Source organism: Schistocerca serialis, chromosome 5, assembly GCF_023864345.2.
Source record: "Schistocerca serialis cubense isolate TAMUIC-IGC-003099 chromosome 5, iqSchSeri2.2, whole genome shotgun sequence".
NCBI classification, from domain to species: Eukaryota; Metazoa; Arthropoda; class Insecta; order Orthoptera; family Acrididae; genus Schistocerca; species Schistocerca serialis.
Genome location: NC_064642.1, coordinates 505,978,514 through 505,997,334, shown reverse-complemented (window position 1 = coordinate 505,997,334; position 18,821 = coordinate 505,978,514). Strand labels below are relative to the sequence as shown.

At 39.6% G+C, this 18,821-nt stretch overlaps 1 protein-coding gene across 3 annotated transcripts in view; it reads left to right on the top strand.

Annotated features, from left to right (window-relative positions):
• The window catches only part of LOC126481305 (probable proline--tRNA ligase, mitochondrial), a 117,140-nt gene that overhangs the window by 70,246 nt on the left and 28,073 nt on the right, over positions 1–18,821 (top strand). For all 3 annotated transcript variants that reach the window (XM_050104957.1, XM_050104959.1, XM_050104960.1), the window contains one exon: positions 5,076–5,257. In XM_050104957.1, coding sequence (XP_049960914.1) covers positions 5,076–5,257 — 182 coding nt within the window. The remainder of the gene's footprint in view (positions 1–5,075; positions 5,258–18,821) is intronic.

Here is an 18,821-nt window from a genome sequence, read left to right as displayed (position 1 = left end):
CCGGCTTATTTCCTCCCTGCCATGTCTCCACAGCACAAACGTGTCATCCACCTATCGGAACCATACATTTGGTTTTTTGCTGGCAGTACCTAAGATCATCTTTAACTTCCGCCCAGCCATTTTTAAACCATGTGAATCATTCATAACATCGAGTATGGCATAAGCTCTCATCATCCTAGGCTTCATTCTGTGTGTCTCTGTAAAGGTTTTCTCGAGTTTCACACAAAATTTAATGCAGATGCGTTTGCTCCTTTAAATCTGCCATCTCGAAATTCGCAAACTCTGTGATACAATGTCCCACTCAATACAGCACAGAACAGTACCTAACAGCCATACAACAGTGAAACTTCTGGTGGTTACGCATTAAACAAAGGCATGTGCTAGGATGCCAACATGGCATTGCCACGAAATTATGAATGTTCCGGAATTTTCTGAACAGACCTGGTACGTGCATAGGTGCATAAAGCAGCCACAGACAATGCGGCCATACAAATGATGAATCCATAGACTGGATTGCATGAAAGAAATGAGAATACATAAAGGCATTTGTAATTGTTCTTACTGTGAGCTAATGCATGTGTGTAAGCTAATATAACTTATTTCAAAAAAGATATAAAGAATTTCATATAAGTTGGCTTGCATTTCCCACTAGAACCACCAAATTATCTGAGGTAACAGCTGATAGTGATGTTGTGAACAAGTGACATCAATTGCCAAAATAAAGAGTCAACTCAGAAATATAACCTAACAATATGAAAGGGAATCCATGTGTTGCTTAGTTGGTTGCTGGATATCACAACACATGAGAACATATGGAAATGAACCATCTCATTAAGCAACCGAAGATGTTAGCATGAAGCAAATGGTAGCACACTTTAAAGTTTCCTTGCATCCCATTTCTGCATTGATGAGGAGAAAGCCTCCCCCCATGAACCATGGACCTTGCCGTTGGTGGGGAGGCTTGCGTGCCTCAGCGATACAGATGGCCGTACCGTAGGTGCAACCACAACGGAGGGGTATCTGTTGAGAGGCCAGACAAACATGTGGTTCCTGAAGAGGGGCAGCAGCCTTTTCAGTAGTTGCAGGGGCAACAGTCTGGATGATTGACTGATCTGGCCTTCTAACATTAACCAAAACGGCCTTGCTGTGCTGGTACTGCGAACGGCTGAAAGCAAGGGGAAACTACAGCCGTAATTTTTCCCGAGGACATGCAGCTTTACTGTATGATTAAATGATGATGGCGTCCTCTTGGGTAAAATATTCCGGAGGTAAAATAGTCCCCCATTCGGATCTCTGGGCGGGGACTACTCAAGAGGACGTCGTTATCAGGAGAAAGAAAACTGGCGTTCTACGGATCAGAGCGTGGAATGTCAGATCCCTTAATCGGGCAGGTAGGTTAGAAAATTTAAAAAGGGAAATGGATAGGTTGAAGTTAGATATAGTGGGAATTAGTGAAGTTCGGTGGCGGGAGGAACAAGACTTCTGGTCAGGTGACTACAGGGTTATAAACACAAAATCAAATAGGGGTAATGCAGGAGTAGGTTTAATAATGAATAGGAAAATAGGAATGCGGGTAAGCTACTACAAACAGCATAGTGAACGCATTATTGTGGCGAAGATAGATACGAGGCCCACACCTACTACAGTAGTACAAAAGGGAGAGAAGGAAACATAGTAGGTGAATATGGATTGAGACTAAGAAATGAAAGAGGAAACCGCCTGGTAGAATTTTGCACAGAACATAACTTAATCATAGCTAACACTTGGTTCAAGAATCATAAAAGAAGGTTGTATACCTGGAAGAATCCTGGAGATACTAAAAGGTATCAGATAGATTATATAATGGTAAGACAGAGATTTAGGAACCAGGTTTTAAATTGTAAGACATTTCCAGGGGCAGATATGGATTCTGACCACAATCTCTTGGTTATGAACTGCAGATTGAAACTGAAGAAACTGCAAAAAGGTGGGAATTTAAGGAGATGGGACCTGGATAAACTGAAAGAACGAGAGGTTGTAGAGAGTTTCAGGGAGAGCATAAGGGAACAATTGACAGGAATGGGGGAAAGAAATACAGTAGAAGAAGAATGGGTAGCTCTGAGGGATGAAGTGGTGAAAGCAGCAGACGATCAAGTAGGTAAAAAGACGAGGGCTAATAGAAATCATTGGTAACAGAAGAAATATTGAATTTAATTGATGAAAGGAGAAAATATAAAAATGCAGTAAATGAAGCAGGCAAAAAGGAATACAAACGTCTCAAAAATGAGATCGACAGGAAGTGCAAAATGTCTAAGCAGGGATGGCTAGAGGACAAATGTAAGGATGTAGAGGCTTGTCTCACTAGGGGTAAGATAGATACTGCCTACAGGAAAATTAAAGAGACCTTTGGGAGAAGAGAACCACTTGTATGAATATCAAGAGCTCAAATGGCAACCCAGTTCTAAGCAAAGAAGGGAAGGCAGAAAGGTGGAAGGAGTATATAGAGGGTTTATACAAGGGCGATGTACTTGAGGACAATATTATGGAAATGGAAGAGGATTTAGATGAAGATGAAATGGGAGATACGATACTGCGTGAAGAGTTTGACAGAGCACTGAAAGACCTGAGTCGAAACAAGGCCCCGGGAGTAGACAACATTCCATTAGAACTACTGACGGCCTTGGGAGAGCCAGTCCTGACAAAACTCTACCATCTGGTGAGCAAGATGTATGAGACAGGTGAAATACCCTCAGACTTCAAGAAGAATATAATAATTCCAATCCCAAAGAAAGCAGGTGTTGACAGATGTGAAAATGACCGAACTATCAGTTTAATAAGTCACAGCTGCAAAATACTAACGCGAATTCTTTACAGACGAATGGAAAAACTGGTAGAAGCGGACCACGGGGAAGATCAGTTTGGATTCCGTAGAAATGTTGGAACACGTGAGGCAATACTAAACTTACAACTTATCTTAGAAGAAAGATTAAGAAAAGGCAAACCTACGTTTCTAGCATTTGTAGACTTAGAGAAAGCTTTTGACAATGTTGACTGGAATACTCTCTTTCAAATTCTAAAGGTGGCAGGGGTAAAAAACAGGGAGCGAAAGGCTATTTACAATTTGTACAGAAACCATATGGCAGTTATAAGAGTCGAGGGGCATGAAAGGGAAGCAGTGGTTGGGAAAGGAGTGAGACAGGGTTGTAGCCTCTCCCCGATGTTATTCAATCTGTATATTGAGCAAGCAGTAAAGGAAACAAAAGAAAAATTCAGAGTGGGTATTAAAGTTCATGGAGAAGAAGTAAAAACTTTGAGGTTCGCCGATGACATTGTAATTCTGTCAGAGACAGAAAAGGACTTGGAAGAGCAGTTGAACGGAATGGACAGTGTGTTGAAAGGAGGATATAAGATGAACATCAACAAAAGCAAAACGAGGATAATGGAATGTAGTCAAATTAAATCGGGTGATGCTGAGGGAATTAGATTAGGAAATGAGACACTGAAAGTAGTAAAGGAGTTTTGCTATTCAGGGAGTAAAATAACTGATGATGGTCGAAGTAGAGAGGATATAAAATGTAGACTGGCAATAGCAAGGAAATCGTTTCTGAAAAAGAGAAATTTGTTAACATCGAGTATAGATTTAAGTGTCAGGAAGTCGTTTCTGAAAGTATTTGTATGGAGTGTAGCCATGTATGGAAGTGAAACATGGACGATAACTAGTATGGACAAGAAGAGAATAGAAGCTTTCGAAATGTGGTGCTACAGAAGAATGCTGAAGATAAGGTGGGTAGATCACATAACTAATGAGGAGGTATTGAATAGGATTGGGGAGAAGAGAAGTTTGTGGCACAACTTGACTAGAAGAAGGGATCGGTTGGTAGGACATGTTCTGAGGCATCAAGGGATCACCAATTTAGTATTGGAGGGCAGCGTGGAGGGTAAAAATCGTAGAGGGAGACCAAGAGATGAATACACTAAGCAGATTCAGAAGGATGTAGGTTGCAGTAGGTACTGGGAGATGAAGAAGCTTGCACAGGATAGAGTAGCATGGAGAGCTGCATCAAACCAGTCTCAGGACTGAAGACCACAACAACAACAACAACGAGGAGAAAGCTCATGTGCAAGTGAATGAGTGAGTGGCGGTGGCAACAAATGAGAAGCTGTAGTTTATTATGCGTACCTCTCACCTGTGGCAAATGTCTTTGTATCCACTCCAATAGAAAGACAACTTCCTGGCATTTTTGAAAATAAGACGCCCCCCATCCAATGACACTTGGCTATCTCCTTTGATGGGAACAATTGTCAGTCTGTGGGCATGAAGCATTATTCTTTTCATATATCATATATTAACTGAATATTTTATTTTTTTTTATTTTGAGAAGAGATAATTGTAGTGTAGCATGGAAACAGGTCCTCAGTTCTGGTTGATGAGACAAATGTGACATGAAACTTAAAATTTTTTGTACCCAGACTTCCATCTAAATTAAGGAGATCGATTTTAGCAGATTTTCAGAATAGCTGGCTGCTCCAGTTTTTCACTAATGAACCAGCCCTACTTATTTGATTTACTTTACAGTTACATTTTAACTTTTTTTTACAGAATTTATAGCTTCAGATGTTCTTTTCGTGTGTGTGTGTGGGGGGGGCTGTTGTTTTCTCTATGTTATTTCAGCATTTATCTGAGTGGTAATTTTTAAACACACACATATCAAAATGTAAATATTTGGGATTTAACCCAAGCTATTGCTGCACCACCTCTCTGCCTCTTACCAGACAAATATAGGAGAAAACTTGTTTTGTCTAACATAATTCCAACTAACGACTTTCAGTTCAAGCAGCACTTCAGTAGTGTGTATTAGAGTATACCTCAGGGGTAGGTATTTTCTCTTACAGCTGCTTTGAAAATGTGCTGCAGTTTACTGCACTCCAAGTACACTGAACAAATGGATTTTTTTGTATTTTTAATGTCTTTTATTTTCTTTTTATTACTTTTTCAGTAGTAGTAGTAGTTGTTGTTGTTGTTGTTCTTGTAGAATATAAACTTGTTCCATAATCTAGAGTACTGTTTACATGTATCAGTCCCTTTTTTTTCCCAGTTCAGGCGGCATCAGGTATAATGGGTGGGACTCTTTCCCATGAGTACCACTTCATTTCAGAAGCAGGGGAAGACAGATTATATATTTGTGAAAGTTGCAACTATGTTGTAAGTGAAGACATTTTTTCTGGAGAATGCCCAGAATGCAAAAGCAAAAATTTCAAGAGACGGAGTGGGATAGAGGTATTAATATGCAATATATTCTTAAAGCTAGACTTATAGTGAACTGCTATTTTTTTAATATATATTGTATTCTTCCATAATTTTTAAAGTTTTTTAGTGTGCTTTCTTGTCTTATGATAAGACTACTGCATAGTTTATCAACACTCAGGCACTCCAGTTTTCAGACACTTTTACAGCCGCTGAACATTATAAAAAAAATTTACAACTCACTAATGGTCATAATTATTATAAGTACAAGTCATTTTCCTGTAAATGAGGCTCATTTACTTTCAAAATACCTTACCCACAATACTGACATCAACTCTGGCCTTTCAGATGTGGCTATAGTTCTTTCTTTATCCTCCTGCTATGTACCTATTCCTACTTAAAGGTTATTTTCTCCATAGTGTGTTGTGCCTTGTTAGCACTTTGGATTCTGTGATTTTTCATGTTTTGACATACTGCTTTGTCTTTGATAAATATGAACCAGTTTAAGCCAGTAAATATTATTGATAAGAGAATACATTTCAAGCCCTTTGTATTCATCATCAGCCACTGATTACAGTCACAATATGTTCCTACATCAAGTGTTGCCCATTTTATACCTTCTACGGAAATATTGCAGACTTTAAACTGGTGATCTCCTTGTTGCTATTTGAGAAGATTGGGCTATGTGCACTGTGTTTCATACTTTTCCATGAATCCTCCAAAACCATCATCAGTCGTGGCAACAGTGACACAATATTGTAGTATACATGTAGTCATGACAGTGTCTTATATGAGACAGATGCAGTTAATACATCTGAATTTGGTTTTTGAGAGAGAATTGCTGGCCAGTTTTTACCTTCAAGAGGCAACATGTGTAGTACTGCCAATAGACACATGTAAAGGTAATACACTTTCTAGTTTTTGAAGCTAATATTTTCTTCCTTGGGGAGGAGAGAGAGTGATAAGCTGGAGAAGAATTACAGGAAGGAAAGGTCTTTCAGACCCCGGTTTAAGAGGAACTGACCTGTAGAGATGACAAAGACAGACTACAACAATATAATGAAAATGGTAGTTGCTACTCACCATATAGCAGAGATGCTGAGTTGCAGAAAGGCACAACAAAAAGACTGTCAAAAAGCTAGGTTTCGGTCAACAAGGCCTTTGTCAAAAATAGCTCCAGCTCCCAGAGACTCCGGTCTTGTGTTTGTGAACTGTGTGTGTGTGTGTGTGTGTGTGTGTGTGTGTGTGTGGTGTCTTTGTTTGACAAATGCCTTGTTGGCCAAAAGCTAACTATCTGACAGTTTTTTTTTTTTTTTTTTTTTTTTTTTTTTTTTTTGCAGCTCAGCATCTCCCCTATATGGTGAGTACCAACTACCCTTTTCATTATATTATTACATTACATCCTGGATTTTCTATTGCTTGAAAGGTAGGCTACAGGTAGATCGCTCTCATCTCAAAGTTGTGGTGCCCTGCCCTTCCTTTTAACCTTCCCCAACTTATTCTTGTCTCCCCCCAAAGGGAGAAAATACTTGTTTTGAAAGCTCAGAAGTATGGTATATCACTTTCACTTGGGTCTCTCAGTGGTACAACTTATTTTGCCTCTTCAAAGTAATTACCAACAAAAAATTTTGACTTGTAATTTATTAGTTTTCTTGTCTGAATTATTCTTCGATACAACCATTCACTTTTCTGGCTTCTTCTTTCATTCATCTACAACTACACAACTATTCTACCTTCTGACATGAGAGCTTGGCAGAGGCTTCATCGAACCACCTTCAGACTTCTTCTCTATCGTTTCACTCCAGAACAGCATCTGGGAAAATGAACCCTTAAATCTTTCTGTGCGAGTTCTGATTTCTCTTGTTTTATTAAGATGTTCATTTCCCCCTTTGTAGGTAGGTATCAACAAAATATTTTTCCATTCAAAGGAGAAAGTTGTTGATTTAAATTCATGAAAAAATCTTACTGCAGCAAAAAATGCCTTTATTGTAGTGATAATCTCCCCAACTCACATACCACATCCATGACACTATCTCCCTTTTTTCACAACAACACAAAATGAGCTGCTCTCCTGCAAAATTTTTCAGTGTCTTTTGATAGTCCTATTTGGTAAGGATCCCATACTACACAACATTACTCCAGAAGCCAACACACAAGTGTAAGTGTATGCAGTGTCTTTAGTAGATGTGTTGCATCCTCAAGCGTTCTGTCAATAAAATGCAGTCTTTGGTTCACCTTCCCCACAACATTTTCTATGTGGGTGTTCCAGTTTAAGTTGTTTGTAATTGTAATCCCTGGGTATTTAATAGAATTAACAGCCATTAGATTTGTGTGTTTTATCATGTAACCAAAATCTAATGGCTTCCTTTTAATACTCATGTGGTTGACATAACACTTTTTATTATTTGGAGTCAATTGACACTTGTCACATCATATAGATATCTTGTCAGAATCATTTTTCAATTGGTTTTGATCTTCTGACGAATTTACTGGACAGTAAACAACACCATCATCTGCAAACAATCTAAAAAGGCTGCTCAGATTGTCTCCTAAATCTATTGTTTAGATTAGGAGCAGCAGAGTGTCCATCAGACTTCCTTAGGGGATGCCAGATATAAGTTTTGTTGTGTGTTATCTGCAAGTCATGTATGTCATCTTTTTTATCATTTTGGCACTCCTTTTACAATTTGAGTTCCTTTTGTGTCCACGCACCATGTCTCCATATGTAGCAACCTTTTTTTCTTATGTTCAACAACCTTTTTCCTTGTTTCACAATTGTTTGCCCCTATTTAGTGACCCTCTTTCATTGTTTGGTGCCTTTCTTCCTTTCTTTACTGAACTTTTGGTTTTGACAAGTGATCATTTCCTTTATTTAGTGATTTTTTTCTTTATTTAGCACACTTTTTTCAATGTTTAGTGACCTTCTTCCTTTTTTTTTAATATTGTCTCATTACTTTACAGTCCACTTTTGTTGTTTGGTTATCCTCTTTCACTGTTGACTGGTCTCCTCCCCCTGTTCTGTGTTAGTTTCTTCCCTCACTTATAGACCCACCTGCTTAGCTGAATGGTAACATGCTTACCTCCCATGCAGGGGGTCAGGTTCGATTCCCGGCCAGGTTGGAGAGTTTCTCTGCTCATAGACTGGGTATTGTGTTGTCCTCATCATCATTTCATCCTCATCATTGGTATGAAGGCACATTTCTTGGATGGCTACAGTTTTCCAGCATTTAGCAATAATTTCCCATTTTCTTGCAGTCCTATTTGCTTTTTAGCGATATTAACAGTACCTTAGGTGTCTGCAATAGGGGCCAAGAGGGACCTCATGCCCACTCTTAGACTCTGGGTACAGACATCTTATTTATTACATTATTCTCTTGAATTTGCAGCAGTCATTGGCTGTGACCCCACTTAACTGCAAATTTAACATTGACTGAGATGAGAAATACTGCAGTGTTATCAATGACTACATACCTTTAGTATTCTTAGTTGTCATTCTGTTCTGTGAAATTATGCCAATTGCTTGGTGCAGCAGTGGTTTGGTGCTGGCCTTCAGTGAAGATGGATACAAAACCTTTGCAGAACCATGCTGAAATAATATCTTCAATCTTTTTCTGTCCCTTTCTCCTTCAGGGGCTGCAGAAAAGAGCCAGTCTCTCGCCATGGTGCACAGATTCCATGATCCGCCCCCAGTTCCCATAAGAATCCCCCCTCCCCTTGATGCAAAACAGAATTTAAACAATAGTTTACTAAATGTCTGTGGAAAAAGAAAAAAACATTATGGCTTGCTAATTCTACATTGAGTTTTACGTGACAGATCTGTTTTAGCACACTTGAAAGAACCCAGCCATGCTATCTATATTGATGTGTTTACACATACACTTAATCCCAAACACACCAGTCAAAAAAAGAAAATACAATTTTCTGGGATATAAAAGAGGGGTAAAAATGTGGAATTTCAAGGTCAAAAACATGTGCCCTCCAGGATTGAGACACTGTCAAAGTCTACAGGTGCAATGCCACATGCAATCATAGAGCTATGAATTCCACATTCCAGTAGGCATGTTGCACAATAATGTGGCAAACTGAAGAGATAAAGATTACTTTGGTGTAGTCCTAGGCTGCTAAAATTTGATTTTACTGGCTAATTTGAGGCTGATTTTTGGAGGTTCCCACATTCATCTAGTCATATAATTTTTCTGGGCTGCACTTCACCTAACCAACCCAAAAAAATGTAGCTTTCAAAACACGTATTGTTCAGTGTCATTGTTCCAGCTGATGCTAAAAAGTTAAAATCATGACAGTACTACAATAAATCTATTAATGTGAATAGATGTGAAGTTGTAAAGGAAATAAAGTGAGATAAATGGCATTATAGTTAATAAGCTTTTTTAAATGTTTATTTCCTGTTTCTCTGCTATGGGGGTTTAATGTGGCATTTTTATTCATATCATCAGTATTTTCTCAGCCTTTCTGACTACTTATTATTTCAAATATTTAAATTTCAGTTTCAACCTAACATCATGGGAGTTTGAATAAATTATTTTTGTTATTGATTTTAGCTTCATTTCTTAACTCATTAGGCACCCTGGACTAAATCATATGAGGATGTAATTTCAGATCACTGAAGCCAAAAGTGGCATACATATTCATGTTAATAACAAAAAAGATGTAAACACAAAGGAATGACAGACATTGGCTGCAAGTAGGCATTGACGTAAATCAATGGCGAAAGTTGAAAACTTGTGCCGGACTGGGATCTGAATCTAGGTTTTCTGCTTACTAGCGTGTGGATAAGTTGAGAATTTGGGTCTGATGGGAGGGGTGCTAGTGTAGTCTGTGCAGTTGTAGTGAGCACTACAGCGAGATGCCTTAGTGGTCAAAGCATCTGTCTAGTAATCAGGAGACTTGGATTCAAATCCCGTATTGGCACTAATTTTCAATTTTCCCCATTGATTTACATCAGCTTTTATATGAGTTCAGTATGCAGCAACAAAAATGTTTCATCATTTGCTCAATAACATAAAAATCTGGCAAGAAGTAAAGCAAGTTTTAAATGTAGCCAAAACTCACTTCTTCTGGACAACTCCTTCTATTCTATGCACACACTCACTCTCACACACAAGAGTGCCTACCCAAATAGTCATCAGGCACATTGTCTTTCATGTTTTGGCAGATATCTACAGTCTCTTTTCTTGCAATGTGTAGCTGGAGTCAGCCCAAGCAAATATGCTCATCACATTTTTCATGCAATACTAAGCATTGATTGAAAACATCTGTTTGTTTCCTGTTACAAACGAAATGATTTATAAAGTAGAATTTTATGTGCCCATTCAACAGAGTGGTCCCAGATTGGCCTAGTCCAATATTGCTTCTATTGATGTGTATGAATAGGGGTAGTGAAATGAAAAATAATCAGTACTCCAGCAGCAACAGCACTGCCATGCAGAAGTGCTGCTGAGTTGCTGCTGGACTACTGATTATTCTCCAGGGTATACTGTTTCTAATACATATTGATAATATGAATAATGCCCAATACTAATTTGGGACTGCTTTGTCAAATGTACCCACTAAATTCCACTTTTAAAATCATTTTATATATAATGAGAAACTAACTGATGCTTTCCATTGATGCTGTGCGTCATATGAAAGACATGTTGAGTATTATTTGTTTGGGCTGACTCCAACTATGTGCTACAGCAATGAAATTACAAACATTTGCTGCAACATAAAGGGCTCGCCTAGAAGAAATGATTTTCAGTTGTATTTAAAACTTACTTTGTTACCTGTCAGACAAATGATCAAAAATGTTTGTTGATGCACATTGAACTCCTTTCTGAGCCACTGACAGCTTTAATAATTGGTGCTAATGGTCATTTTTTTTCCTCTAGTGTTGTAGATGTGGACATCAATATTCTTCTCAAATTGTGATGAACTATTTATGACAAATTTTATTAGATAATGTGTACTGTGATAGTGCAATTAAAATGCTGAACGGTACCTACAAGGCGACGGCAGGTGAACACTACTAAGTGATGAGTTACCCCAGATAATTATTCCATAAGATATTTTTGAAATGAAATAAGCAAAATATGTCAGGAGACTCATTTGTTTGTTCCAAGACCAGCAATTATACAAAGAGCAAAAGCGGCTGAATGTAATTGTTTGACAAGCTCAGTAATATGCTTCTTCCAGTTGAAGTTTTCATCAATGTGTACACCCAAAAATTTGGAGCACTCTTTCCTATTTACTGATTCCCATTTATGTGCTGCATCAGTTATTGCTATAACTCTATTTGTTGTACAGGATTGCGTGTAGTGTGTTTTCTCAAAAGTAAGGGAGAGTCCATTTTTAAAGAACAACTTAATAATTCTTTGAAAAACATCATTAAGGACTTCTGTTGCTGTCTCTGTAATGGAATTCATCATAACATTAGTATTGTCTACAAAAAGTACCAATTCTGCTTATTGAATGTTGAGTGGAAGGTTATTTACATTCAGTGGTGGCTCATTCTTCATGTTCATAGATTTTTAAAATCATATAAATACAAGAACATGAAATGAATAGCATCTGATGTGTAGCAGTTATGGTTATCAACATTTTTATATGACTTCAGCCACTGTCAATAGCAATAGTAATAATAATAATAATAATAATAATAATAATACGGATAACTTGACTGAAAAAAGAATTGTATTGCTTTTTATATAATTAAGTACTCTTTAAGACAAGAATGGAATTATGTTTAAGCTTTCACTACTCTCCATTTCAGATTTTTGTGTAAGTGGGAGTTCTCATGTTTTTTTTATTATTTTGGGCAAATGTGCAATATCCATAATATATGTATTAGTTAATGAATTAACTTCCACGTTGAACAGCAGACATTCTTACATTGCACCAACACAACAACTTATACTTATTATATACTTCTTTGTTAAATGTTCACTTCTGTCATGCTTATTTGATTCCATCGCTTTCTTAGACAATGGATCTGGTCCGGGAGACCTAGTTTCTTTGCTGCTAATTTTTCCAGGTAATTTTCTTTTGTGTTAGCACTTAAAACAAATTCAACAGAGTTCACATTGACACTGCACAGGAAAGCCAATCTCTGCACAGTAAACAACTAATTCCCAACAACAAACTGCTGTTTGCTGAACTGATCAAATTTAAGTAGTATTATCCAGCAACAAGGTCACTTGACTGGAATACAAATGAGGCACTGAGAACCATAAAAGTCAAAAGCACTCTATCTTCGACACCACATTTAAGTGAATATCAGAGAAACAAGTGAGACAGACCAATAAATTTGCAAGGTGTCAAAAGTTAAGATCTTCACATGCTCTTAAACCACAGCCACCACTGTTTATTATATAAGGAATAGGAGTCAACCCATAATTGAAGCCTTTGGGCTTATGCTTGTGTGTTTAATCAGCATAACTTTTTGCTTACCATTTGTTAAGTATGATTTGAACCAGTTGTGTGTAAAGCCATTAATTTCTTAAATTTAAGTTTGTATAAGAGTGCAACATGATCTACAGAATCAAGCATCTTGGAAATATCACAAAAATACCATCTGGTGATATTTAACTATCTAAGGCTGTAATATTTGTTAGATGAATGTCTAAATAGCATTTTCATTCGAGCAACCCTTCAGGAATCCAAACTATGTTATGCCAAGTAAATTGTTTCTACTTAAATGTGAGACTACTCCTGAGTACTGTACTTCTTTGAATATTTTGGAAAAAGATGTTGGTAAAGAAATTGGATGATAATTATTTAAATTTTTCTTGTTCCCTTTCTTATAAAGCAGTTTCACAAATGCATATTTTAATTTATGTGGTAAAATTCGATGTGCCAGTGGTGCATTACATACATCATGATGGACATTATTTATCACGTTGGAACAACTTTTCAGAATTATGTTATTTTCAGTGAAGGATGTTGGTACTACTTGTACTTGCTTAAAGTTTTGTGGAATGATTCTTTTAATATATTCTCTTGCTTCTTCAACTGACCATTTATTCCTACTCTTGCTGCTACATGTAGAAAGTGATTGTTAAGAATACTTACAACTTGTGAGTTACCAGTCACAACATTGTCATTTACTGTAATTGTTATTGTATCTTGTGCACTCACTGGCCATCCTGTCTTCCATTTGACAATATCCCGTATAATTTTAATCTGATTATCTGCAGTATTTATTTCTGTCAGGATGTACATAATTCTGGTTTTTTTTTTTAATGACTTTGTTTAAAATACTACAGTATCTTTCATATTGTGCAACTGGCCTTTATGTATATTTGCCTTTTCCTCTTACATGAGACTTTAATTCCCTGAGTTATCCATGGCTTATTTGTGTTTTAAGGATTTTCTAGATAGTTTTTTTCAGAAAGATGCTTTCAAATGGTGACACAAATTCACTTTGGAATAAACTAAATTAACATTAGCATCTCTTGCTGATACCTCATCCCGCCACCTCTTTTCACGTATCCTTGAAATACTGTATTCTGTGTAGAATTACGTTTATGCTTATAACCTGCAGTTGTGTAAATAATTGTTCATTGCATTACTTGATTTTTCTTTTCAAAATTAATGACATTTTGAAATGCACAGAGTAACAGATCTAGACTTAAGTTGTGTTGTTGTTGGAATGCGATATTCGTCCTGTAACAAAAAGGAAGTTTCCAAATAATAATTTTGAATCTAAAATACTGTGTTTTTGTGATTAATTTTACAAGAAGACCAACAACTGGTGACCCTGACACAATCTAAACAAGAAACAAATATGATGGCAGATATAGGGAATAGTGATGTGCCAGACAGTGGTACAAAAATTGAAGTGGACAAAGTTAGTGTGAAACTCCCTCCGCTGTGGACTGAAAAGCCTGATATATGGTTTCGTCGGGCTGAAGCACAGTTCCAGTCAGAGCTATTCCATGCATTAGCTAAGGTTTGTGGTTCTAAATTAATTCGGGGTATGGAATACCACCCACAATCAAATGGGAAAATAGAGAGATTCTATCGAACATTGAAGGCAGCCATCAGAGCTCATTGTAAAAATAAATGGAGTGCCTTAATTCCAACCATTATCGTAGGACAGCATAGCTGTCTGAGAGGAGGAGATAATTCAGCAGTTTTGGAGATGCTGTATGGCGCAACTCTAACATTGTCTGATGATTTCATTGTAATGTCAGGCCGGCCGGGGTGGCCGAGAGGTTCTAGGCGCTACAGTCTGGAACCGCTACGGTCGCAGGTTCGAATCCTGCCTCGGGCATGGATGTGTGTGATGTCCTTAGGTTAGTTAGGTTTAAGTAGTTCTAAGTTCTAGGGGACTGATGACCTTAGAAGTTAAGTCCCATAGTGCTCAGAGCCATTTGAACCATTTGTAATGTCAGAAAACAAACTAGAAGCAGATCTACCTGCATTCAATTCTCATTTACACCAGCATATAGGTAAGCTATGCCCCTCAGAATGTACTGAAATATGTAAATTGGTATTGACAGGTTTTTTATTTACTCCTTTTCATTGTTATTACTCAGTGGTGATTGTGTGTTGTGGGGTATGCAGTTATTGTTATCATGGCCTGATTAATTAATAAAACATTATTTCAGAAAGCTTTCATTTTTATATTAAAAAATGACCGACTAAAGGTTATGGGCCCAGGCACAGGGAATCAACTGAAGAGTGAGATACAACCTGTTGGCTTTCACAAATGACGTCTTAGTTTACTTTGTTAACGGCTCGGCTATTTTAGCAAAATCCTTTACAAATTTACAGTAATATGAACATAACCCAATATACGATTGTAACTGCTTTGTTGTACATGGTGTCAGAAAATTTTGAACTGCCTCTGTTAACCGAGAATCAGTTTGAACCTCTTGTTCACTGATTACATGACCTAAATATTTGACCTGCGTCTGCGCAAAATTACATTTTCCTAAACTTAATCTTAACCATGCCGATTGCAATCTTCTAAAGACATCTCTTAAACACGATTATTGTTCTGGTATATCCTTCGAAAATACTATAACGTCATCTAGGTAAACCATATATGTTGTTGGTTTCAACCCCCTTTAAATCCCATCTAGTTGCCAGTGCATTCTTCAACCCAAACGGCATACATATATACTGATAGTGCCCTCAGGAACAGTAAAAGCTGTCTTTGCCCTATTCTCTGGCGCTACTTCCAACTGGTGGTATCCACTCCATAAATCCGTCATCGTAAAATACTTACATTGTCCCAGATTATCCATTGTGTCCCTAATACATTCCTGGAAATTGAAATAAGAACACCGTGAATTCATTGTCCCAGGAAGGGGAAACTTTATTGACACACATTCCTGGGGTCAGATACATCACATGATCACACTGACAGAACCACAGGCACATAGACACAGGCAACAGAGCTTGCACAATGTCGGCACTAGTACAGTGTATATCCACCTTTAGCAGCAATGCAGGCTGCTATTCTCCCATGGAGACGATCGTAGAGATGCTGGATGTAGTCCTGTGGAACGGCTTGCCATGCCATTTCCACCTGGCGCCTCAGTTGGACCAGCGTTCGTGCTGGACGTGCAGACCACGTGAGACGACGCTTCATCCAGTCCCAAACATGCTCAATGGGGGACAGATCCGGAGATCTTGCTGGCCAGGGTAGTTGACTTACACCTTCTAGAGCACGTTGGGTGGCACGGGATACATGCGGACGTGCATTGTCCTGTTGGAACAGCAAGTTCCCTTGCCGGTCTAGGAATGGTAGAACGATGGGTTCGATGACGGTTTGGATGTACCGTGCACTATTCAGTGTCCCCTCGACGATCACCAGTGGTGTACGGCCAGTGTAGGAGATCGCTCCCCACACCATGATGCCGGGTGTTGACCCTGTGTGCCTCGGTCGTATGCAGTCCTGATTGTGGCGCTCACCTGCACGGCGCCAAACACGCATACGACCATCATTGGCACCAAGGCAGAAGCGACTCTCATCGCTGAAGACGACACGTCTCCATTCGTCCCTCCATTCACGCCTGTCGCGACACCACTGGAGGCGGGCTGCACGATGTTGGGGCGTGAGCAGAAGACGGCCTAACGGTGTGCGGGACCGTAGCCCAGCTTCATGGAGACGGTTGCGAATGGTCCTCGCCAATACCCCAGGAGCAACAGTGTCCCTAATTTGCTGGGAAGTGGCGGTGCGGTCCCCTACGGCACTGCGTAGGATCCTACGGTCTTGGCGTGCATCCGTGCGTCGCTGCGGTCCGGTCCCAGGTCGACGGGCACGTGCACCTTCCGCCGACCACTGGCGACAACATCGATGTACTGTGGAGACCTCACGCCCCACGTGTTGAGCAATTCGGCGGTACGTCCACCCGGCCTCCCGCATGCCCACTATACGCCCTCGCTCAAAGTCCGTCAACTGCACATACGGTTCACGTCCACGCTGTCGCGGCATGCTACCAGTGTTAAAGACTGCGATGGAGCTCCGTATGCCATGGCAAACTGGCTGACACTGACGGCGGCGGTGCACAAATGCTGCGCAGCTAGCGCCATTCGACGGCCAACACCGCGGTTCCTGGTGTGTACGCTGTGCCGTGCGTGTGATCATTGCTTGTACAGCCCTCTCGCAGTGTCCGGAGCAAGTATGGTGGGTCTGACACACCGGTGTCAATGTGTTCTTTTTTCCATTTCCAGGAGTGTATTTGGAATCAGATATGTGTTCGAAATGGTTTTCGCATTCAGAAACTTATAATCACAACAAAACCTATATTTCCTTGTACCATCCACCGACTTCTTAGGTACGCGAACTACATTGCTTGAATACAGGCTATTGCTATGCTCTGTGATTCCATCTCATAGTTGTTTTTCTATACACTCCTCTAGTAGCAGTTGTATATGATGTGCTACCCGATATGGTTTCCTAAACACTGGTGTATTATCCTCCATTGGTATGTGATGCTTTGTAATTGGTGTTGCCAGTAACCTCCCTCCATTCCAAATAAATTGCTAAATGTCAATAACAATTCCTCCAACACAACCCTGTTGTCTCCCTGCAAGAGCTGCAATATTCCCCTCAATTGTGCTGCATCGATGTTTTGCTTATGGCTCGCCTGTAAATCCTCCCTATTGAGGTCATCTTCACCAAAAAACCCAATGTGGCCAATAACAACCCTTTTGACAAGCTAAAATCCATTCTGCTGAAGTTGTCTATACTTACAGGAACCCTATAATCTTCCTCCACATAACTTGCGTGAGCTAAACTCCTCCGCACAAAACAGTGCGCATTATCCGACTCCTCATTACTTGAGAGTGGCTCCACCATGTACAGTATCTCCTTTGGTAAGTTCGTATTTATCAAAACCCAGACTACCTTCCCTGTACCTGCTGGTATGTTATCCTGCTGATCGACCTTTAATGAGTCTGTTTGCAGTTTAACTAGCGTCACCTTCACGTTAAGTGCGCTTTGCGACATTCGTCCATTTGCAACCGTTTACCTGATGCAAAACATTGTTCCACTGAGTTCCACTGTTTGTTGCCAAAGATCTATGTTTGCACGATGTTTGTCAAGGAAGTCCAGTCTGAGAATCACCGAATACTCCTCACCCACACATGGTGACACCTCTACCTGCTCACTAAACTTAGTTCCTGCAATCACAAATTGAAGTACCGTCATACCCAATGACTCCACTTTATTATCCCCCACCCCACGTAACCTATAACGTGGTGGCTCAAGCCTTCTCCTGCTAACCAGGTGTAGAACGATAACAGACATGTGTGCCCCCGTGTCATCCAAAAACCTCTGTTCCATTCCATTCACCAAGCCTAATAAGCAGCATTCAGTCTGTGCACCTGCAAGCGCATTATCTAATTTCACTGTGACCACCCTCCGATGGTTGAAGCAGTCCCGTTCTTATTTAATGGCTGCTGTCGCCAAGGTTCCCACCTACTTTTACTCCTGCAGTTCGCTGCCCAGTGACCCATTTCCCCACATGAGTAACACTGCAACTGACACTGACACTGGCTCCTAATATGCCCTACCTGGCCACACCAAAACGCTTAATTTCCGCTGACAGAACTTTTTGCTCCACCCTTTGCTTCGTTGCATAATCTACCTCCTCTAAGTATGTGGCAATCCTTAGGGCCGCCGCAGATCACTGGGATTCTCCATCCTCACCCGACATGATATCTCCAGTGGTACTCCCCGCAAAAACACATCTAATGCCCCTTTCTCGGCCTCCTGTGACAGCACACTATTCATTTCCCCACTCGGTGACAGTTCAAACATTTGTGCATTCAGCTTTCGAATCCTGTCTGAGAAAATCTCCGCAGTCTCATCTCTTCTCATAACTAACACCCTTAATTTTTTCTGAAAAAACCTGGTACTATTCTGTTTTTGTTACCTCTGGCATAACTACAGCCTCAAGCTCTGCAAATGTCCCCACATTGTTCAACGTGTCATGGTATAGTTCATACGACTTGGCATCCCCTATCAAGTGTAACTTCGCCACTCTCAACATTACAACATCCGACCACCCATTGGCCTCAGCCATTGTGATAATGTCATTAAGGAATACCGACACATCCTCCGTTGTTTTACCTGAAAAGAGGT